General features: G+C 41.3%; 1 protein-coding gene across 2 annotated transcripts in view; it reads right to left on the minus strand.

Annotated features, from left to right (window-relative positions):
* The window catches only part of smg1 (SMG1 nonsense mediated mRNA decay associated PI3K related kinase), a 182,014-nt gene that overhangs the window by 141,520 nt on the left and 15,470 nt on the right, over nucleotides 1–25,024 (minus strand). Inside the window, exon 2 of one of the 2 annotated variants that reach the window (XM_048551867.2) lies at nucleotides 9,465–9,628. In XM_048551867.2, the coding sequence (XP_048407824.2) occupies nucleotides 9,465–9,628 (164 nt within the window). Of the gene's footprint in view, nucleotides 1–5,886; nucleotides 5,986–9,464; nucleotides 9,629–25,024 lie in introns of those variants that run through there. The other variant, XM_048551868.2, reaches the window with a different exon arrangement.

A 25,024-nucleotide genomic window follows, 5' to 3' on the forward strand; every position in this document is an offset into this window, starting at 1 on the left:
CTGAAACGAACGATATAGAAGTGGTAAGGATCAGATTCTGAGGAGACAATGTAGGAAGTAAGGGAGGAATTTCAAAACAAAAGGTCCTTAAGGGTAGCAATATCTAGATTATGCCTGGTTCCACAAAACTATGAGGATATGAATAGGAGGATAGAGCATGGCTGAGGAGCTGATGCAGGGGAGAAGATTTCACATTTTTGGATCATTGTAAATCTCTTCTGGGGTAGAGATGTTTTGGAAAAGAGGATGGATTTCAGCTGAGTCAGAAGGGGACTAATATACTGGTGGGGAAATTTGCGAGAGCTGCGAGAGAGGATTTAAACTAGTGAAGGTGGGTTAGGTTTTTAAAACCCAGTGAGACAGTGAGGAAAGAGATCAGTCTGAGACTGGTAGAGTTGGGAGAAGGAGTAAGGCAAACTGTCAGGGAAGAAAGGAACAAAGCAGAGAATGGTAAGTTAAACTGCATTTATTTCAATGCAGGTAAGGCAGATGAACTCAGGGCATGGCTGGGAACATGGGACTGGGATATTGTAATTACACAGACGTGGCTCAGGTGGACAGGGCTGGCAGCTTTATGTTCCAGGGTATAGATGCTATTACTAAGTATTAAAAAAAGGGAGGAGAGGGAAGTGGCGTTTTTGATTAAGAATGACACCACTATACTTGGAGGATATTCCTGGGAATACACCCTGGGGAGTTATTTAGGTGGAACTGAGAAATCAGAAAGGGATGATCACCTTACTGCAATTGTATATACGCCCCAAGTCAGTGGGAAATTAAGAGACAAATTTGTCAGAAGGTCTCAGTGAGACTAACAGGGTGGTTTTGGTAGGGGGTTTTAATGTTCAAACACAGACTGGGATTGCCATAGTGTTAAGGGCTAGGATTGAGAGGAATTTGTTCAGCATGCACAAGATGATTTGCTGATTTAGTATGTGATGCACCTACTAGAAAAGGTGCAAACGGGAAATAAGGCAGGCAGGTGACTGAGGTGTCAGTAGGGGAGCACTTTGGGGCCCGTGACCATAATTATATTCGCTTTAAAATAGTGATGGAAAAGATTTGATCTGATCTAAAGATTAAAGTTCTAAATTGGAGGAAAGTCAATTTTTATGGTATTAGGCAAGAACTTTCAAAAAGTCGATTGCGGGTGGATGTTCACAGGTAAAGGGACGGCTGTAAATTGGGAAGCATTCAAAAATGAGATAACGAGGATCCGAGACACAATATGTGCCTGTTGGGGTGAAGGGCAAGGCTGGTAGATATAGGGAACACTGGATGACTGGAGGAATTGAGGTTTTGGTCAAGAAGGAGGAAGCATGTGTCAGGTACAGACAGCAGGAATCAAATGAATCCCTAGAAGACTATAAAGACATTAGAATTATACATTAGAGGGAAATCAAAAGGGTAAAAAGGGGACATGGAATAGATTGGGCAAACAGGGTTAAGGAGAACCTAAAGGGATTAGACAAAGACATGAAGGGCAAAAGGATAACTAGGGAGAGAAGAGGACCCCTTAAAGATCAGCAAGGCCAGCTACATTTGGAACAGCAAGAGGGAGATATTAAATGAGTATTTTGCATTAGATTTTAATGTTAAGGAGGACAAAGAACAAAGAATGTGGGGAAATAAATAGCAACATCTTGAAAAGTACCCATACTAGAGGGTGGTGGTGCTGGACATCTTAAAATCCCCAGGACCTGATCGGGTATACCCTAGAACTCTGTGGGAAGTTCAGAAAGTGATTGCTGGGCCCCTTGCTGAGATATTTGCATCATCGAAAGCCACAGACAAGGTGCCAGAAGACTGGAGGTTGGCAAACATTGTACCACTTTAACAAGTGTGGCAAGGAAAAGCCAGGGAACATAAAACCGGTCAGCCTGACATCAGTGGTGGGCAAGTTACTGGAAGGAATCCTGAGGGTCAGGATTTACATGTATTTGGAAATGCAAGGACTGATTAGGGATTGTCAACATGACTGTGCATGGAAAATTGTGTCTCACTAACTTAAATGAGATTTTTGAAAAAGCAGCGAAGAGGATTAACGACAGTAGACATGATCCATATGGCCTTCAGTAAAGCATTCGACAAGGTTCCTCATGGTAGGCTGGTTAGCAAGGTTAGATCACATGGAAGCCAGGGAAAACTAGCCATTTGGATACAGAACTGGCTCAAAAAGGTACAGGACAGGTAATAGTGTACAGGGCTGTTTTTCAGACCACGGGCCTGTGACCAACAACATGCCACAGGGATCATTGCTGGGTCCACTGCTTTTCATCATTTATATAAATGATTTGAATGTGAATACAGGAGGTATGGTTAGTAAATTTGCAGATGTCACCAAAATTGGTGGTGTAGTGGACAGCAAAGGTTGTCTCAGAACAACAGGATCTTGATCAGATAGGCCAATGGTCCAAGGAGTGGCTGATGGAGTTTAATTTAGACAAATGCGAGGAGCTGCATTTTGTAAAGGCAAATCAGGACAGGATTTATACACTTAATGGTAAGGTCCTGAGAAGTGTTACTGAACAAAGCAACCTTGGAGTGCAGGTTCATTGTGGAGTGGAGTCGCAGGTAGACAGAGCAGTGAAGGCAGCGGTTGGTATGCTTGCCTTTATTGGTCAGTGCACTGAGTATAGGATTTGGGAGGGTCACGTTGCAGCTGTTCAGGACATTGGTTAGGCCACTATTGCAATACTGCATGCTGTTCTGGTCTCCCTGCTGCAGGAAGGAAGTTGTGAAACTAGAAAGAGTTCAGGAAAGATTTACAAGGAGGTTGCCAGGTTCAGAGGGTTTGAGCTAAAGGAAAGGCTGAATAGGCTGTGGCCATTTTCCTTGGACCATCCAAGGCTGAGGGGTAACGTTATAGAGGTTTATAAAATCATGAGGGGCATGGATAGGGTAAATAGGCAAGGTGTTTTCCCAGGGTTGGGGGAGTCTAAAACTAGAGGGCACAGGTTTAAGGTGAGAGGGCAAAGGTTAGAAGGGATCCAAGGGGCAACTTTCTCACACAGGTGGTGTGTGTGTATGGAATGAGCTGTCAGAGGAAGTGGGTAAGATTACAACTTTTAAAAGGCACGGAGGTGGATGAACACAGGAGGCCAAGCAGCAGCTTAGGGGCAAGATGCTGCTTGGCCTGCTGTGTTCATCCAGCTCCACACCTTGTTATCGCGGATTCTGCAGCATCTGCAGTTCCTATTGTCTCTGGTGCAACATTTAAAAGGCGTTGGATGGGTGTATGAATTAGGAATGATTTAGAGTAACATGGGCCAAATGTTGGCAAATTGGACCAGCTTTATATAGGATATCTGGTCGGCATGCTTAACATATGAGGGACGTTTGAGGACTCTGGGACTATACTCATTGGAGCTTAGAAGGATGGGGGGGGGAATCTAACCTAAACTTACAGAATACTGAATGGCCTGGACGCAGTGGATGTTGGGAAGATGTTCCCATTGGTAGGAGAGTCTAGAACACAAGGGCACAGCCTTAGAGTAAAAGGTAAGACCTTTGGAGATAAGGAGAAACTTCTTCAGTTAAAAAGAGTGGTGAATCTTTGAAATTCACTGCCACAGAAGGCTGCGGAGGCCAAGTCATAGAGTATATTTAAGACAGTTAGATAAGTTCTTAATTATCAAAGGGACCAAGGGTTAGAGGGAAGAAAGCAGGAAAATGGAGTTGAGGAACTTATCAGCCATGATTAAATGGCACAGCAGACTCGATGGGCCGAATGGCCTAATTTCTGCTCCTATGTCTTGTGGACAAGTTGGACGGAAGGGTCTGTTTCTGTGCTGTATGGCTCTATGACTATCAATAGATACCTTTCACAGAAAGCAGGCAGAGACGTAAAAATCCAGAATGTCAACTGGAATCAGCTAGTGCAGCCTTCGCCATTTGAAAAGCCAATGTTTGAAGATGGTAAGATAAAAATTGAAACGAATTCATGATCTACCACGCAGCCATAACTGCCACCTCAGTATCTGAATAAAACATGGACAACATACAGGAGGTGACTCAAAGCACTAGAGTTGTATCAACCACCTGTCTGCGGAAGATCCTACATATCAACTGAAGGACACATACACCATTAAATGGCCTCTTGCGAGAGTCATCTTCCAAGGAGCAGGCATAGAGGACTTCTTCAAGCATTAATTCTGCTTCCCCTTCCATAAATACACTCAGACTGGATTTTCTCCAGCACTTTATTTTTATTAAAGAATTGGTGAAGCTTGTTTTGCCACTTCTAAATAGAAGTCACATTCCAGTGAGACTAATGGAATGAAAATCCTCCACTATTTGTTCAACAAATTTGGGTAGTATCAAGCTTCTAACATTCATCTACCCAATTCCTAAAAACTGCCCTGAAATTCTCCAGCACTAACTTTGCGTATCCCAAAAAAGGACTTGAAATTAGTCTATTAACAATTCAGTGTCTCTGCTGAACAACATGGCTCAAACTCTGCAAGGCCAACACCAAACCTTTAGCCTTTGCTTGTATGGATGGTGTGGTAGCTTCAGGAATTCAATTTTTTTTAAGAAAGGTATTCAAACTCCAACTTATTTCCCAGCTTCGAACAACGGAGATATGGTTTTTAAAACAAAACTTCCAAACATGTCAGTAGCAAAACAGCTGTTCTTAAAAAATGCTGACGCACTGACCATTTTTTCCTGAAAAGGAACCAAAGTTTGAACGTAACATTAGTCATGATCAGCACAATGGAATATTCTGATTGTACTTGTGCAGGTATACGGTTCGCTGCGTAACCTGAACATTTAAAGTAAATTGGGCCCAAAGCTCTGTACAAACAGATTGATTTTAGAGAGTTACAAAACAAAACATGGCAACAAGCAATAGTTACATGTATAGATAGTCTGAATGATATATTACAGTTCTTTTATTCATTAACAGGATGAGGGCACTGCTGACCAGACAGCTTTTATTGTCCATTCCTAATTGGCAAGTGGGCACTTCAGAGTCAACCACATTGCTGGGGGTCTGGAGCCACATGCAGGCCAGGCCAGGTTAGGATGGCAGTTTCCTTCCCTAAAGGACATTAGCGCACCAGATGGGTTTTTCCAACAATCAACAGTGGATTCAGGGTCATTGTTAGATTCTTAATTCCAGCTATTTTATTGAATTCAAATTCTACCATCTGATGTGACATGATTTAAACCCAGGTTCCCAGAACATTATCTGGGTCTCTGGATTAACTGTTCAGCGATAATACCATAAATCATCACCTCCCATTCTCTTTCTGTATGCCAGTTTTTAAACCCCCAGCTGATGAGCACTAAAATGAGACACTTGAACCCAGAATCCTGATGCCTTCTCATAATTTCCTTAAAGTAACCCGTTTTATTTGACCTATACCCAGTGGAAGGCAGTAAGGTCCATGACAAATTCGCAGATCAGGGTCCAATATGATTGCTAGGCCATGAGCTACAAATGTTGTTGGGAGGCATAATCAGGAATGTAGTGGAGATATATAATGAAACAGATGATATAATAAACAAAAGCAACCTCATCTGTTTGATCTATGACTTTGAGATTTTTGGCTTTGGTTGTTTTTCTGGTACAGTCTCGAAAATACAGAAGATGCACTCTAATTTTGAAACGTACGCAAGTTCTCGTGCTGTGATTTTTATTTTGGATAATGAACTAAATTGCAGTTAAATAATTGCTACAATATATAAGATGCTGTTTAACTTATTGCAGTCTTATCCAAAATTGAAAGTGTTGAGACATTTATTAGTTCTGATCCTTCCCCACATCTGATCTCCTCTTGGTTCACTTTTATTCATATTTTAGCACAGCCCAATGAACTGCTGTTACATTCCCAGTGCTTTGATATCAGCTTTTTATGTAATACTAACCAAGTCCCATACCTGACATAAGACGGGCTCTTACGGCACACTGTCCATTGCTCATTCTCTCCCTTTAGAGCAGAATTTCTGCTGTCATTCCCACTTTTACTCTTTCTGACCTCCTTTCTACAGGGAGAGAGAGAGAAAGGGGCAGAGTTTAAATGCCCCAAGCAACTTCAAGCAATTATGACTAAGGATAATTAGATTTTAAAAAACAAATGCCACATTACACTGCACATTTGGGATCATTACCGTGCTGAGAGTCATCATGCTAGTTTAGTATGGCATCTGCATTCCTTCAGGCTAACACTTAGTCTGTCTCCCTCAACGTGGTAGTTTTACGTCACCATTCCTTTATACCTGCTAATATAAGCCGTGTTGACACAATGCTTGTATTGTTCCCAGTTATTCACCTCCACATTCAGTTACCATTGCACTTTCAGGAAAGTAAGCATAACCATAGTTGCTTTAAGTTAAACTCGCAAAACCAAGCACATCCAATGGGATTAGCAATTTTTAGCTGTTAAACAGATGAAGTCAATTCTGAGTATTAAACAAAATAATGAAGCTGAAAGTGATGAGACCGCAGAAAGCAATAGTCAATAAAGTGCATTTGTAAATCCACCTAAAACTGGTACTTAAAGTGATATAAAAAAACATAACCTAGCTACGCATACAATGAACATTTGTACTCTACACTGACAAGGCAAATTGTAATGCAAAATCTCTACTAAAGTTACATAAATGAAGTTACTGATTTAACTAGATGAAAGGAGTGTTAAATGTGAAGAATCCTTAGATTGTGGAGGTAAACCAAGACCACGTCTATTTCCAGCCCAAGAAGCAAAGACTGCAAACATCCTTGCATACACAATACAGATCAGAGAAGAAGCACTCAAAACGGTAGCCGATGATAACACCAGAAATAACGCACGTCATATCACAAATGCACACACCCAATCCTCAAACTTCAACTCACTCCACATCCAAACCAAATGTGATAACATTTCATTTAATTACAGACAAGTAATCATTTCCCATGTTAATATTCAAATCTCTCCCTGCTCCCCAAAACTAACCCGATACCTTTAGTCCGAGGTCACAAAACCAAAAGGGACATTTTCTAATAATGTGCAGTGGAGTAGCAAACTAGGTGTTGGCCAATATCATACTGGGTCATTTCTGCAGGAACTTTTAAATGTCAGCCTATTCATTACTTATCACGAACTGACTGCTGGCACGTGTGAACATATTATTAACAGAGGTGTCCGCTCTGATAGACTGAAACTACCATTTCAAGGAGCTGCAATGTTCGTGTTCCACAAAGAAAGAGTCATAGCTGGCCAAAGGTGAAGTATCTCTGTATTCAGTTGGAATCTTCAAGCTGTGAAGAGCAGTGAATGTGTGCTGCTGAACACACTCCTATAAAAGTGGTGTGATTGCTCATGTGGTCCAGTGGCAGTGTGCCTACCTCTGGGCCAGGAGGTCCAGGTTCTAGTCCCATCCGCCCTGTCATGCCTGAACAGGATGATTAAAAATATCCAAGAGAGCTCTGATAATCCTGTAGCTCTGATATTCAAGGACATCATCAGGGCGGTGCTGAGAGATGATATAGGTTCTATGGAGAAAGAGGGTGAATCCATTTGGGTGGAAATTAGAAATTCTAAGAGGAAAGAGTCACTGATAGGTATAGTCTATAGGCCACCAAATAATAACATCACATTGGGGCGAGCAATAAACAAAGAAATAACTTATGCCTGTAAAAGTGGTACGGCGATTATCATGGGGGATTTTAATCTACGTGCAGATTAATCGAACCAGCTCGGTCAGGGTAGCCTTGAGGAGGAGTTTGTTGTATACCCGTGATAGTTTTCTGGAACAGTGTGTAATGGAACCAACGAGGGAGAAAGCTATCCTAGATCTAGTCCTGTGTAATGAGACAGGAATAATTGGTGACCTCACAGTTAGAAATCCTCTTGGAAGGCACGATCACAGTATAGCTGAATTTGGAATACAGATTGAATGTAAGATAAAATCCAATACCAGGGTCCCATGCTTGAACAAGGGGGACTAAACAAAGATTTTATAGGGGGATAGTTGATGAGCAGTGAAGGACTTTCAAAGCAATTTTGCAAAGTGCTCAGCAAAAGTATATTCCAATGAAAAGGAAGGATTGTAGGAAAAAGGGTAACCTGTCATGGGTGTCAAAGGAAATAAGGGAGGCTATCAAATTGAAAGAGAAGGCATACAAAGTGGCCAAAAACAGCTTGAAACCAGAAGACTGAGAAAACTTTAAAGGTCAACAGAAAGCCACTAAAAGGGCTATAAAGAAAAGATAGAACATGAGAAAAAACTAGCACTGAATATAAAGACATAACAAAAATGTCCATAAATACATAAAATGAAAAAAAGAGTGGCTAAAGTAAATGTTGGCCCTTTAGGGGGAGAGAAGGTATATTTAGTTATGGGATATGATGAAATGGCCGAGGCATTGAACAGGTATCTTGTATCAGTCTTCACAGTGGAGGACACTAATAACATGTCAGTAATTGACAAAGATGAAGGTAGGAGAGGGTATGGAAACAAGCAATATGGAAGAGGTAGAGTTGGGCAAGCTAATGGATTGATAAATCCCCTGGCCCTGATGAAATGCATCCCAGGATACTACAAGAGATGGCAGGAGAAATAGCAGGTGCACTGGCGGTAATTTTCCAAAATTCACTGAACTCTGGGGCAGTCCCAGCAGATTGGAAAACAGCAAATGTGACAGTGTTTAAAAAGGGAGGTAGACAAAAGATGGGGAATTATAGACCGGTTAGCTCAACCTCTGTAGTGAGGAAGATGTTGGAGTCTATTATCAAGGAAGAAATAGCAAAGCATCCCAATAGAAATTGTCCCGTTGGCCAGACGTAGCATGGTTTCATGAAGGGCTGGTCATGCTTGACAAATCTTTTGGAATGAAAATGCACAAGAACCATAAAGCAGCAGCCAAACAGGTTTTTAGAAATGGTTCAAATTATATGACACCTTTCTTAATCGCAGAACATCCCTAAGCACTTAAGCCAATGAATAACCTTTGAAGCATGTCACGACTGTAATGTAGCAATTTGTACATAGCAAGTTTCCACAATCAACAAGGCAACAGCAACCAGCTAACCACTTTGCTGGTGGCGATTTACAGATACTACATTCCCATGCACTTCTTTCAGGTAATGCCAATAGCCCTTATATATTCTCTCAGGGGTATTTACAGTTTTGATTTAACATCTCATCTGAAATTTGACCTCGATTGTCATTCTCAAGTTCTGGGGTAGGCCTTGGACCACAACTTTGACTCAGGTGAATACCACCAACTGCTCACAGCTGCCACTATCAAATATAATGCAGTGTTTCCACATTCAGAACCATGAGTCCCAAGTAATTAATCTACTTATTCATGACACAACAAAGTATACGTTCACTCACTAAGTATCATCGTATGTCGGGAATAAAACTGTCAATCCAAATCTACACAAGCAGCAAATAATACATGAAGGAGTTTGATTTTCAATGTCAGGAAACTGGAGTTGAAAACAGTTGAGGCTTTAAGCATGTCTTACCCCCTTCTTCATTCTGAAATCCAGCAAGGATCCGAATATCATCGTGTCTATACCGAGACACACTGGCAGAACTGGTAGAATGCAATCCGTAGGAGGCAGAATTGCCCCGATCCCTGGCCAAAGGATACTTTAAACTGTCTTGATCAGCTGTTGCACTGTCAATCCTAAAGAGTGAGACATTATGCAAAGAAGTAAAAATATAATGGTAGCGCATAGCTTAATATACAAGAGGTAAGAATTCAAATCACTGTGATAAACACGGCGTAGAGGTTTACAACAAAATACTGCACCTGTGAAAGCAGCAAGGTTGCTCTAAAATCACAACCGTTGGTTTCATTAGCAGCCCTCACTAAAGGGACCACACCGTCTTATTGTCTGGCAAAGTTCTGCAATTCCAAACTCTATTTGAATTGTCTTGTTGCGTAAGACACACCATATTCTGCCTGCTCTGGGGCCACTGATTTGCATTTTGCTCCACTCTAAAAGCACAAATTGCTGACTTGCAAGATTTGGCCAATCCTGATTAGTAGCCAGGACTAAAAAGTGCTTACAACATCCCAACCTTGAAGTCATTCTGCCAAATGGGTCTCCCCTAAGGTGCACTTTTGAAGACCACATCAACATAATCAATTCAATAATTTCTTCAAGAATTCATTGAAAATAATCTTTGAAAGAATTTTGTTCCTCTGGTGCTCATAGGAAAAGGATTCATCCAAAATTTACTAGCTGTTAGCCATTTTGACAGTCAGAGTATATTAGTAGAGACAAGATAGACAAGTACGTGGGTGCTCTAACTTCCCTTCTCCAATCGACATTTGAAACACCCGCCCTAGCAGCGGGAGAAACCAAACTGCTCCATCTCGATTTATAGAATAGCAACTTCTGTCCACAGCCCTCAGTGCAACCCACAGGATGGCACCTGGTCTCAGGTCGGACACAAAATGTTTTACAGAAACCTTAAAGGCCTCAGTGAAACGGGGTCAAATTGGCATTGATGTGGAGAAGCAATAAAAGCAAAAAAGAGAGAAAGAGCCCTTCTCAAGAACAGACCATTCTTCACAGCAAATCTTGACCTGCACAAAGATCGATGGCTCTAGGACTGGCCTGCTGAGTCAGATTGCCAACCATGAAACTGGCAGATATCGTGTGGGGGACAACAACACTGGCAGCTTTAGAAAAACTATTCTCTCCTCAGTTGTGAAGAGCCTACCAATCATATGACCTCAGTTGAAGCCATAAACTATCAACAGCGAGAAGCAATCAACTCAAAACTTTCAAAATACCTTCGGCAACCATCATGGTTTTCATGAAGTTGAGAAACTTGATGCTGGACATAAAATTAGCTAAATAAGGTTTCTGTACATACATGCACCATAGAATTGTATATAAATATCATGACAATAGTTACTGCCTAGAAATACAGGGCTTGATTGACAGGTTTTCTACATCCATTGTTGCAGCTTCACAGATTACAAAATAATTCTGGGCTGTATAAGTAATCAACTGAAAAATCTAGTCGTCTTCATATGCAAACGATGCTTTATGCTGGTACACACAATTCCTCCTTCACAGGAGAAAGTCTTGAAGACTCAACTATAAACACAGGGAAGTATTTATTTGAGATAAACATATAATGTAAAGCAGGAGGAAGCTGGCTGAAAGGAGAAGGAATGAGGAAAGGTACGTCTGGTGATCTTCATTTCAGTAGAGTCATGAAAAACAGCAAGTTGAAGGGGAGGAAAATTCTTTAGGAGTTATGGCAGCAACTAGTGAAAGACATGCCTCAACATATTCATTCTTTTCTAATAAAACAAATAACTAGAGATGCTGGAAATCAATCAAAAATGGTAGTTGTTAGTTCTGAAGAAGGGTTACCAGACCCGAAACATTAACTGTTTTCTTTCCTACGCAGATGCTGCCAGACCTGAGCTTTTACAGAAACTTTGTTTTTGTTCCGAATTCACAGCATCCAGTTTGTGCAGCTTCTGTATACTCATTCCAGTCCTTGTCTGTGTACTAAAGTATTGGTTCTCCAATACCTGCTCACACATTCTCCTCCAATTGAGTCTGCTCTTCAAGAACTACAAGATGACCAAAGGAGGAAGAGGCATTAGTGGCTTAACGGAAAGAGACCCCACAAGGTACATGGAAATGGTGGTGTAACAAACTTTACCTGGGAGAATTTAGCAACCTCACACCACCAACTCTTGTATGAACGATTTTCCAGGTTCACCGCATTTCCATGCTCTTTACAATCCTTCCGAGATTTTGTTAGCTGCAAAGTCTGCTTCCATAACCTAGAATGACTGAATATCCTGGTGCTCTAATGAAAATGAACTTCCAATTCACATTAAACTCCATCCGCGTGACTCCGAATTGTGTGGCACTGAGAATCTAAATGGTTTGAACTTTTACCTTAAAGACATTTCAATATAAATCAATCCTGGAGGATGACTGATCAGAAAATTATGAAACACTAACTACCAACTCAACAGTGCTTGCAGCAACATGGTAACTCGAACAGACAGCAAACAGTGACTTGCACCTGTAATATTGGGAGATGAAAACAGAACATTCATTTCAGCTGTACCTATTTGTAAACAGTTTCTGAACCACCTTGTATTTAATCGATCAATGAGCATATTAAAAGATTACATTCGCTCATTTCCTGCTGCTGTTTTGTTAAAACCTTCAACTTCCTGTGCAAGTCACTGTTTTAACTGTAAACTGATCAGACTGTAATTAGCAGGCTGCTCGGTGGCTTTGTAACAATAAAAATCATAGCTGAGCTTCTTGGAAGGATTTGTCTCCAGTTACTATGTGGCTTTATCCTCCAGATAAATTGTGTTTTCAAGTCAATTGCTTGCTTTCAGTAATGCTGTTTGATTTGCTTATTGCACACCCATTTAATAGTCTTTTAATCTCAACTGTTCCTTTTCCTTAAAATACAGCAGTATTTCTTACTTCTCTTACACCTATCGCTAGTTTTTGCTCATTTTATTTCTCCAAAATCAGACGCACAAAAATCCCTGCAACAGTAAAGTTAACATCTAAAAGAATCAACAATAAATGTTAATAGAATGCCTTGAATGTGGCAAACCTCCCAAAACCTTCAGGAGATGCATTATTAGTCAAAGTGTCACAGAACTGCAACGGAAGACATTCGATCAAATGACCAAAAGCCTGACCTAAGAGGTAGGCATCAAGTCTCAAGCAAGTGGGGCGAGGTGGAGGAAAACCACCCCCACTCCTCAGTCGACATGTCCATCCTCGGCCTCCTGCATTGCCACAATGATACCACCTGAAAGATGCAGGAACAGCATCTCGTATTTCGCTTGGGTACTGTGCAGCCCAAGGGTATCAATGTGGATTTCACAAGCTTCAAAATCTCCCCTCCCCCGACCACAAGCCAAAACCAGCCCAGCTACTCCCCACCTCCCTAACCATTCCTCCCAACTCAAGCCCCACCCCCCATCCCCTACCCACTAACCTCATCCCACCCCCGGCTCCAGACTGACCTATCCCCCCCTAATTCCCCAACTACATTCACCTTCACTGGCTCTAACCCCACCTCTTTGACCTGTCTCCTCTCACCCTATCTTCTCCCCGCCTCCCCCGTCTCCCTATTTTTCAAAATCCCCTTCCGCTCCCCCATTTCTGAAGGGTCCTGACCCGAAACGTCAAGCTTTCCTGCTCCTCTGATGCTGCCTGGCCCGCTGCGTTTGTCCAGCTTCACACTGTTACTGCAACAAGATACCTTGCGCGTTCAATTATTGAAAAAATCTAAATACAGGCATGGGAAAGGAAAAAGCAAAAAGAAATTCACAAAAAAATAAGTACCCACATGGAAGGTCAACAACCTGGTTTCATTACAAAGCTCAGATTTGTCCTCCCTTGGGGACCCAGATTATTTTGTGTTACAGCAAACAAATGGAACACAATTAATTGCCTACAGTTGCTGGCTGTTTCTTCAGAAACATTTAAGAAAAACACACAAGTATATCTGACGCACTTTCCTAACACTTAAGCAACATGAAACTGCTTTCTTGCAACAGTGAGCTCAGTACTGATAGAATAGTACACATTTCCTGTAAACTTCCTGTCAAGTTTTAACCCAACTACTGCCTCACCTTGAGTAACATGGTAGACTTGCTAATATTCTAAGAACAGTATGGTTAGTACACAAATACTCAATGTAATAAACATTGAAAAGTCTTTTAATACAGCAAGTAGAAACCTGTAAACTGCAAGTGACCTGAACCAGAAAATTAAACACCATTCTTATCTACAGCCCATGGTGTATAAGCAAACTGCATGAGGACAAAATTCAGAATAAACTAAACTTTAGAAAAGACTCAGCTTTGTCTGAATTGCAAGGGAGACGCACTTTGGATTTTAAGGTGTTGGCAAAACTTTAAGAAATATCACAGAAAATTGACTAAACCATCAGGAGTGATAACAGCAAACCCAGTCCTATTGACTCTGCAGAGTCCTCCTTACAAACATATGGTTGCCTGTTACAGAAATGGAAGCTGTCCCAGAGATTGGTCCAAGCAAAAGCCTGATACAGACACTGTCAGGAAGATATGATTTCAAGAGAATGTCCCAGACACCAACATCCCTAGGGCCTGTCTTACCCCACTGGCAGGATATACTAGAGGTGCTGGCACCCAGGTATACAATAGGGAGCGAGTTCCCCTAGGAGTCAACGTTGGAGCAGATTCCATTAAGTCCTCGGCTGACATTACTTTGTTTTATGCTGAACATCACTGGCAGCATAAATAGCATGCATTAGATGAAACAAAGCAATTTGACATCCATTGGATCAGAGGAGTACTGCAGAGCTTAGGTGTCTATTCATGAACGGTAGTGGATGATCAAACAATTTACTGGCAGAGAAATCTCCACAAATATCCCCAAACGCAATAGTAGCTTAGCATTGCAGTGCAAAGACAAGAAACGTCAAGTGGATGGTCCACCTTGGCATCCCAAACTCCTAGCATCATAGGTACCAGCCTTCAACTGATAATTCACTCCATGTGATATCAAAAAGAGGGTGAAGGCACTGAGTAGCATAAAAGCTATGGCCCCTCACAATACTCCAGCAAAAGTACTGAAGACATACCCCAGAATAGCCATTCGCTTAGCCAAGTTGTTCCAGTAAAGCTGCAATGCTAACATCCACCCAAAAATATAGGAAATTGATCAGATATACCTTCGGACAAAAAGAAGCATTGCACCTTGGACAAGTGCTGCTTCCGACTACTCTTAAAACATCAGCAAAATGATTGAAGATGACATTGAAAACACAATCAAGTGGCACTTATCCAACAATAAGCTGCTCATTATCAATGTGACAGACCCACAGAGGTCACCATATCCTTAACCCTACACACATCCCTAGAACATTTTAATATCAAAAGACAACTATGTCAAACTCCTGCTCATTGAAGGCAGAGCTGTAGTCAACACCATCATCCCGCCAGACTGATCTCAAAACTCAGTGACCTTTGTCTCAGCTCCACCCTCTGCAACTGGATCCTCAGCTTTCTGACCCATAAGCTGGAATCAGTGAGGATAGGTAACTGCACCTTCTCCACAGTAACTCTCAACACTGGAGCCTTCCAAGGATGCAGCCTCAGCTCCCTATTGTACTCTGTTACCTGCAACTAATGTTTCCAAATTCCGAACGAACACCATCTACACGTTTGCTGTTGACACCACCATAAATGGGACAGATATCTAACAGAGTCAAACTACAGGACTGAGATACAAGGCTTGGTGACATGGTGCAATGAAAACAATCTGTCTAAATGTCAAACATAAAGGACTGGTCATTGACTTCAGAAAGAACAGAACACGTGCCCATCTGCATCAACGGAACTGAGTTTGAGGGGGTGAAAAGCACCAAGTTCCTCAGAGTGACAACAGACAGACAACCTGCCCTGGACTTCCCACATAATTGAGAGTGTAGAACAACAATGCCTCTTCCTCAGGCGGCTCAGGAAACTTGGCGTATCCATAAGGGTCCTCACCAACTTCTACAGACGCACTAATGTCCAGGTGCGTAATTACCTGGTACTCCAACTGTTCAGCCCCAGACCGTAAGGAATGAAAGAAGTTTGCATGCACTGCCCAGACCATCACAGAAGCCAAGCTTCCACCCATGAACAACAGGTATACAGTTTCCTGCCACAGAAACACTGAAAACAAAGGCCTATCATACCTCCAAGTCTTTTTGATCTGTACATCCTCTGATTACTATGATCTGCCTACACCACTCATAAACAAAGCCTGTCACTGTATTTCAGTCCATATGACAATAAATCAAATCATTGACACACATTAGGGATTCTACCAAGGCTACTCATCTCCTGGCCATGCTGGCTGCAGTGCTGATCTAAATGTGAATCAAGGAGTTGAACTAGTGTTCAGCAAAGGACGACTGCCCTTGATATCAAGCGGCACTTGACCAAGAATGGCAGCACAGAGCCCTAACAAAAATACAGTCAATTGGAATCGGGGAACTCACTGCTGATTGGAGTGTAACACAGCATAAAGGAAGACGGACATAGTTGGAGACCAGTCACCATTGCTCCAGGACATCTCTGCAGAAGTTCTTCAGCTGTTTCATCAATGAACATCCCCAATTCTGACCTTGAGAGAGGGATGTTCATTGATGACTACACAATGCTCAGTCACAATGCGGGACTTCTCAAACTGGTGATCTGTGCCCAAATGCAGAGAGACTCTGACAGTTACAGTTGTTGACTTGCTCGCCAAGCTGGTAAGTTTGCTCGCAAACATTTCGACACCATCTAGGTAACATCATTAGTGCGCCTCCGACGAAGCACTGGTTTTCGGCCTCGCCTGCTACGTGCGTCTAGATTGGCTGGGGAGGGTGACGTCGCTTCCGGATGTGTTTCTTAGTGGCTGAAGTATGGGGTCCAGCTCTACAAGTTTGTTAACAGTTCTGCTTTGAGTTCCAGGGTTTTCAGGAATTCTATTGAGTCTTTGCTTGGCTTGTCTAAGGGTAGCTACGTTGTCCCAGTCAAAATGAGTGATAGCTGGTCCTTACTTAAAGATCGTGGAATCAGGGGTTATGGGGATAAGGCAGGAACAGGAGACTGACTGTGGATGTTCAGCCATGATCATAACGAATGGTGGTGCTGGCTCGAAGGGCCGAATGGCCTACTTCTGCACCTATTGTCTCTTGGTCATGTCTCTTGGTAACAGAATTCATGAACACCAACTAGCTGTAGCACCACCTTATTAATTTTTTTGTAATTATCTCTCTGCCTCACTTAATCGGATTATACTTCATCCCTTTGCTGGTAATTCAGCTGTTGACTCTTTACACACTGTCTAACAATCCCAGTTACCTGCAAAGACTTATCATCTGACACTCCATTTACACCAGCTGTATGATATTTTGATCTCTCCACCTATAAACTCTAAGTCTGTGTGCTCTGCTCTATCACTGCACCTATGAAGAGGTTGCACTCCAAAAGCTTGAGATTTCAAATAAACCTGTTGGACTATAACCTAGTGTCCCGTGACTTGATTTAAGCTGATATATAGCAAGTAATATTTGTGTACACAAATGCCAAGCAATGACCATCTCCAACAAAACAATCTCACCCTCACACCTTGACATTCAATGAAGTTACTTTGCTGATTCCTTGATCATCGATATCCTGGGGATAACCATTAACCGAACTGCACCAGCCATATAAATACCGTAGCTACAAAATATGCCAGAGGCTAGGAGTCCTGCAGCAAATACCTTACCTCTGAGAAACCTGTCTACCTAAGTCAACACAAGATCCAAATCAAAAGTATGATGGAATACTCTCCACTTGCCTGGATGAACAGTTTCCAATAACACTCAAAGTCAACACTATCCAAGGTAAAAGAGCCTGCTTAACTGGGACCCCATCTCGATAGCAACAATTCACTCCCTCCATCACAAATGTACAGTTAGTTAGAGCTGTGTACTCCAACTACAAAACAATGCAGCAACTGACTTGAGCTCTTCTGACAACATCCAAATCCATGGCTTGCCCCAAGATAGGCAAGAACAGTAGGGACATCAGAAAGCACAAACAAGTTCCTCTCCAAGTCACATACCATCCAGGATAACAGTGTGAAGCTGGATGAACACAGCAGGCCAAGCAGCATCTCAGGAGCACAAAAGCTGACGTTTCGGGCCTAGACCCTTCAGAGAGGATACATACCATCATATACCATCCAGACTTGGAACTGTATCACCAGTTCTTCTGTTGCTGGGTCAAAATCCTAGAACTCCCTCCTTAACAGCAATACGAATCTACTGACACCACATGGGCCACAGTGGTTTAAGAAGGACAAGCTAGTACAAAGGAGAAACAGAGGATTGTGATGACAAATTTGGGAGAGGAAAGATCGAAGTTCAAATGGTGCTTCAACTATGGTACAGATTGGTAGGGCTGAATAGCTTGTTTCTACACACAGGACACAGAGCAAAAACAAAGCCAGGACAACATCTAACATGTTCTAAGTATCAGAAGATATACAGCGAAGTTAGTTCACTGTCATTTTTCTGGATCAGAAATCAGATTTCAAATTTCTTCAGAAAACATCTCAGTTAACGGTAACAAAGGTGTTGACTTGCAGAGGTTATGAATGAAAAAGGTATTGGCTTGTATTATTTTGTGGTTAGTCACAATTATTTTGTGAACGAACAGGGAACTTGCATGTACAACACTTGTAACATTCTAAAATGAAATGAGTTTATCAAGAGCAATGCAACATAGATCAAAAATTCGATATTTACTACAGTGCAGGTGGATGAGGAATTAATAAGCCAATGAGTTCTTTTTCTCCCCCATTTATCAGAGTTTCATGGCATTGTTTGCTGATGCCAGATTTCTAAAACTAAATTTAAATTCTCAATCTGCCCTGGTGAGATCTGAACCCACATTAAGATTGTTTATCCAGTTAACCAGGACCACTATGTTAGGACAACCTTTGCCTTTGAACGTTTCCTTTCCCCAACACCATCAAAATGGACATCCGTGCAATTTCATTACCAAAGTTATAACCTTTAAAGGCACTACCCAAGGCAAATATGAATTTGAAATCTGTCTTTAACCTAATTATTTTCAATGGGTTCCTTCTTTTAAAGTCTATTTCACAATAAAAGTTGAGTTCCTTCCAACTTGGTGGGGGGGGGGGGGGGGGGGGGGGAAGAGAGAAGAGAAAAAACCTACAATTTTCTATGGTTTTCTTACCAAATATTACATTTGGAAAGCAGCAAATACAATGCATTCTACAGGCACCATTTCAGGGTCATGAGTGCAGTGTTCATCTTAACCTCATTGTCAACAGGACCAAGAACTGATGCTGTCCAATTTCCTTCAATTAGGCATCATGGGAGACTTTTATACTTTTACACCTAACTAGTGTTACTGACTTCCTGTTCAGGATTGGAGAAAGAGCAGCAGTGCACTGAGAGTTACCCAAATGATAGTCCCTGAAGTCATCAATTGAAGCCCAAGTCAGGTCACACACTAAGGCATTGTTGACTAAAGCAAAGTTGTGACTGCTCCCCAATGCATAATCTTGAACTTATCAACACAAAGGTTCATGGGCAAGCCCCAATGATCGTAAATTTGGCAAGTTCATTTTTGATTTTAAAAATACACCTAGAGATCAAGTAAAAGTCTAACAGCTAACTCAAAATGTGCTCACAAGGATCACAGATAACTGCAGGTTGTCATTTTGCTTGACGATGCATCTTAAATCCTTTGCTTTTTAAAAAGCATTTTTTTAAATTTTCAACATTGCTAAAACTCTTTCAACCTGTAAGGGCAGGTTATGACACCTACAGCACACGTAGGGCTTGAATACATAATTCTGGGTGAAAGACAGGGACACTACCATTATACCACAAGACACCCCCAAAAAGCATTTCATTAAAAAACACACCAGTTGAATTCTTATATCCTTCAAATATTTCCTCCACTATTTTTAAAAACACAAAGCAACTGTCGACACCTGGCTTCCAAATGGCTTATTAAAATACTAGCAAACAGACCGCAGTGGTCCAAGGCAGCAGCTCATCTTCTCAACAGCTTCTCAGGATGGGCAATAAGTGGTGGCCAAGTCAGCAACACCCATATCCTGTCAATTTAAAATTTAAAAAAACTATCAATTGTCCACTGTTTGTTCAAAACCCATATGCTCTCCAAATACAAGTCATACTCAACTTTTGTCTTAAATCAGTTAATCATGAGGATAGTTAACTTTACCATTCATGGTCACCGAAATGCACGAGTGGCTACTGTCATTGCAGTACGTTGACAAGAATCCAGTCATCTCCAGAGAGAATGAAGTTATGGTAATCATTGCTGTTTTGGAATTCAATTTTGTTACTTAAAGGAATGCAGAAAGACAACACTTTTGTTTGGACTTCATGACACATTATTGATGCGCTTGCATTCTTAATGTTCAGCTTTTTGTTTTCAAAAACATTACAAGTCTAAGAGTTGCCATGGAGACGGATTCATTCTATGTTCATACATTCTAGATAACATCCATTCAGAACATTCCACAACAATGTTAAAACAACACTCCTGGGCAGTCGAAATTTCTTAGGAGACACAGCAGTGCTTTGCTGTTGTTTCCTTAAAATGGAAGTTTCCCGACATAAGCCAAAATCAACTTAGAAATACACAACCTTCATGTGAGATCTCTAATGGAGATCTACCAGAAAAGAAGGAAAATCTATGGTAAATAAGATCAGATGTGACTTCAGTATTTTCAACCAGAATACACTTAAGAATCTATTCATATTTTAAAATTTTTTGTTTTCTGATGGAGACTATCACAAAATGTCAACTTAATAATCTTACTTAACTGAATTAGATCTAAATAATTAGATGCTCCATTCCAAAAGTTCAATATCAGCAAAATGTGAACAGGATATGGTAATCTCTACTCCAAACTCACCCTCACCCACTGCCCGCATCCATCTCTAAATTAGAACACAGAACCATAGAGCACGGCGTTGTGCCGAAAATGACGCCAAATTAAACTAATCCCGTCTGCCTGCGTTTGGTCCATATCCCTCCATTCCTTGCACATTCATATGCTTAAAGTCCCTTAAATGACCTTGTCATATCTGGCTCCACCACCATGCCGAACTGTGCGCTCCACACTTCTACCACACTGTGCATACAAAACTTGCCCCTGATATCTCCTTTGAACTTCCTCCCTCTCACTTTAAATACATGCCCCCTGGTGCTAGACATTTCAGTTCTGGAAAAAGATTTTACCGCCAACCCTATCTATGCATCTAGAAATTTATAAATTTCTAATCAACTCTCCCCTTAGCCTCCACCACTTCAGAGAAAACAAGTAAGTTTTTCTAGCCTCTCCTCACAGCTCACACCCTCTAATCCAGGCAATATACTGGCTCAACTGTACCCTCTCCAAAGACTCCACGTCCTTCCTGTAATATGACGACCAGAATTGAATGAAATACTCCAAGTGTAACCAAATTTTTAAAAAGCTGCAACATGACATTCTGACTCATACTCAATTCCTCAACTAAAGGCAAGCATGCCATACACCACCTTTACCACCCTATCTACTTGCGTGGTCACTTTCAGGGAGCTATAGACTTGAACCCTAACATCGCTCTGTACATCAATACTGTTTAGAGTCCTGCCATTAACTGTACACTTCCCCTTAATATTTGATCTCTCAAAGTGCAGCACCTAAACACTTACCTGGATTTAACTCCATCTGCCATTTTTCTGCCTATGTCTGCACCTGATCTATATCCTGTTCTATCCTTTGACAATCTTCCGTACTAACCACAACTCCACCAATCTTTGTATCATCTGGAAACTTACTAACCCACCCATCTACATTTCCATCCAAGTTATTTATACAAATCAGAATCAGAAGTCCCAGTATGGATCTCTGCGGAACACCACTAGTCACAGAACTCAAGCCGCAGAAGCTTCCTTCCACGAACACCGTCCTTTCTGTGGGCAAGCCAATTCTGAATCCATGTGGCCAAGTAACCATGGATCCTAAGCATCTTAATCTTCTGGAATGAGTTTACCATGAGAAACCTTGTTGAAAGCCTTACTAAAAATCCATGTAATCATCCTCAACTGGTCTACTCTCATTGAATTTTTCGAGGAAATGGCAAAGAAGATCAATCAAGCTAAGACATGACCTGTCCACAAAGCCATGCTGTCTGTCTCTAATTAAGCAATGCTTTTCCAAATGTGCATAAATCCTATCCCAAAGAATTCTGCCCAACAGCTTCCCAACCATCAATTGGAGGCTCACTGGTCTGTGGTTTCTTGGATTATCCTTATTTCCCTTAAACAGAGGAACATTAGCTACTCATCAGTCCTTTGGGACCTCTCAGTGGCTAGTGAGGTAACAAAGATCTTGGTCAAGGTCCCAGCAATCTCCTCTCTTGCCTGTCTCAGAAACCTAGAGTAGTTACTATGAGGCCCTGGGGACTTATCCACCTTAATGCTCTTCAAGTGACCCAACACCACTTTTTTTCTTGATCTCAAAAACGCTATAGCATATTAACATGCTCCACAGCAATCTCACTATCCTCCATATCCTTCTCCTAGGTGAATATTGATGCAAATTAGATCAAATTCTTTGTAAAAACAAGAAAAAAATCTCACTATCCAATTAAACTTCATCTGCCAAATTTTGGTCCATTCACCTAAACTACAAACATCCAGTTGTAAGTTCCTCGTTTCTTCATTGCAAGTAACTATCCCACCTATTTTAATACCATATGCAAATTTGGCTATAGTTGCTTCTATCCCCACATCCAAGACACCAATATTTTTTAAACTCACTAAGACATGGGTGTCGCTGGCTGGGTCAGCATTTATTGCCCATCCCCATTTGCCCTTCAGAATGTGGTGGTGAACTACTGCAGTCCATGTGCTACAGGTAGACCCACAATGCTCTTGGCTAGGAATTCTAGCATTTTGAGCCAGTGACAATGAAGGAATGACAATATAGTTCCAAGTGGCTTGGAAGGGAACTTGCAGATGGTGATGTTGCCATGTATCCGCTGCCCTTGTCCTTCTAGCTGGAAGTGGTCGTGGGTTCGGAACTTTCTGTTGAAGGATATTTCGACAATCTGTGCAGTGCATCTCATAGATAGTACACACTAAGCATTAGTGGTAAAGGGAGTGGATGCTTAGAGGTGTGGTGCCAATCTAGTCAGCTTCCAAATGGTGGCAAGATTGTGTGTTTTGTTGGAGCTGTACTAATCCAGACAAGTGAGAAGTATTGCATTTCACTCCTGACTAGTGCTTTGTAGATTGTGGACAGGCTTTGGGGAGTCAGGTGGTGAGTTACTCGCTGCAGAATTCCTAGCCTCTGACCTGCTCTTGTAGCTTATATCTGTATCTACATGGCAAGTCCAGTTGAGTTTCTGGTTCACAGTAACTCCCTAGATGTTGATAATGAGAGAATCAACACCACTGAGAGTGGTAATTAGATTGCTTGGCATTTGAGTGCCACAAAATGTTACATGCCATTTGACAGCCTAAGCCTGAATACTGTCCAGGGCATGGGCCTGAAGAGTCTCAAATATGGACAAACAAATAGCCAGGGCTCAAGGTCTTTAGCACCCCACCAGTTACATAGAACATAGAAAAGTACAGCACAGTACAGGCCTTTCGGCCCATGATGTTGTGCCGTGGAATAATCCTAATCCAAAAATAAAATAACCTAACCTACATCTTGCCAACCTCAAAAAAGACCTATATCGCAATTCTGCTTTCTGTCGGGAGGCTAATTGTCATCCAATCTAATAAATTACTCCCAACCCAATGTGGCTTTACCTTGCATATTAACTTTTCACATGGCCCCCTATCAAATACCTTCCACAAGTCCAGATAAACATATGCAGAATTCCCATTATCTACATTGTTTGTTATATCTTCAAAAGAACTCTACCAAATTAATCAAACATGATTCACACTTCTAAAACATGCTAACTCCAATGGAATGTAGTTTGACTTCCCCAATGTCCTGTTGTTACTTCCTTAAATGAGTTGAGTCCAATATGATAGTTTTTCAGAATAGACAGAAGTTAAAAGAAACTTTCACTTTCTCCACACATGCTGCCAGGCCTGCCAAATGCCTCCAGCATTTGCATGATCTGCACCATTTTGTTTTTACTAGCAGCTTGAAAACTTCCAGGACAAAGTAGTCCACTTGATTAGCACCCAATCCACCATCATTATTTATTCCCTACACCATTAATACACTATAACAGCCCAGACTCTCTGCAAGATGCATTTTAGCAACTTTAATCATCTTCAACAATACCTTCCAAACCTGAAAACTGTATTAAGGAACGGGTGCAGCAGACACATGGGAACCTCACCATCTGCAAGATTCCCTCCCTAATAGCATTGTGGTAGTACTGCAGTGGTTCAAAAAGGCAGGTCATCAGCACTTTCTCCATAACCAGGGATGGACAATAAATATGCACTTTTCACGGAAGGAAGAAACTACACTGGATAGACTGTTTCAACTAAAACTAATTCTGCAAATGAAAAAGTGCAGACAACTAAATTCTGCATTGAATAACCTTTTGAAACATACAAGGATTAATATTAAGCTTACACCAACATCTGCAGCACACATCTAGCAGTCTATTAATGACATTAGACAATGCAGGTCCTGCCCTAAGATTCCAGAGAAATATCAGGCAAATTGCAAACTGATCTCAAATTTGTTATCTGATCTTATCTTAACATCCTCCTGAGAAGTTGGCTAACCACTGATGTGCGGGCAAGATCACTGTTACGCTACATCTTTAAACAAACATTACCATGTATCAAATGTATGCTAAGTTTAATCCCCAGTACTACAATCTGCAAGTGCTTTCTACATGACCTTCACATGATTTTGCAAATGCATACCTCAAATGTAAAAAACCAAACCAGTTACAGGGTCTGTGGACATAAGGTAATTGAGCTATCAAAGGCTATCTTGAAGTGGACAAACCTGCAACTTAATTTTGAATGAATTTCAGCTCATTAATAAGATAGTAGTGGATAGACAAAGAACAAGTGATAATTATTAGACACATGGTCAGGAAAAGTGGATAAATAATGGAGTTGAAACGCTCATCATTCAATTGTGAATCGTCAGTAGCACTACTGTTAATCTTACAGTAAACTTTCCTCTCAGGAAAGAACTATTTGAAATTGTCTCTCCTTTCACAAGGTTTTTTTAAACATTGGTATTCTGCATTATTCACTGCCATTCTTGAAAACAGAATATTCCAATAAATTAACTGGTACTAGCCAGAGCTAGAATGCAGAAGTGCTGATGTTTGCTCTGCCTTTAAGTAAATAAAGCCCACTTTTGTTTAAATGGCCCTGGTCTTTTACCTGGGTTGCTCATGACTACTGCATTTGTTATATCGTGGAAAATAAATCCAACGATCAGCAACAAACCCACTAAATGAGCGCTATGGTGAACAAAAGGATCAAGGGCTGTGTGAG

This window comes from Stegostoma tigrinum, chromosome 23 (genome assembly GCF_030684315.1).
Source record: "Stegostoma tigrinum isolate sSteTig4 chromosome 23, sSteTig4.hap1, whole genome shotgun sequence".
In the NCBI taxonomy this organism is placed as follows: Eukaryota; Metazoa; Chordata; class Chondrichthyes; order Orectolobiformes; family Stegostomatidae; genus Stegostoma; species Stegostoma tigrinum.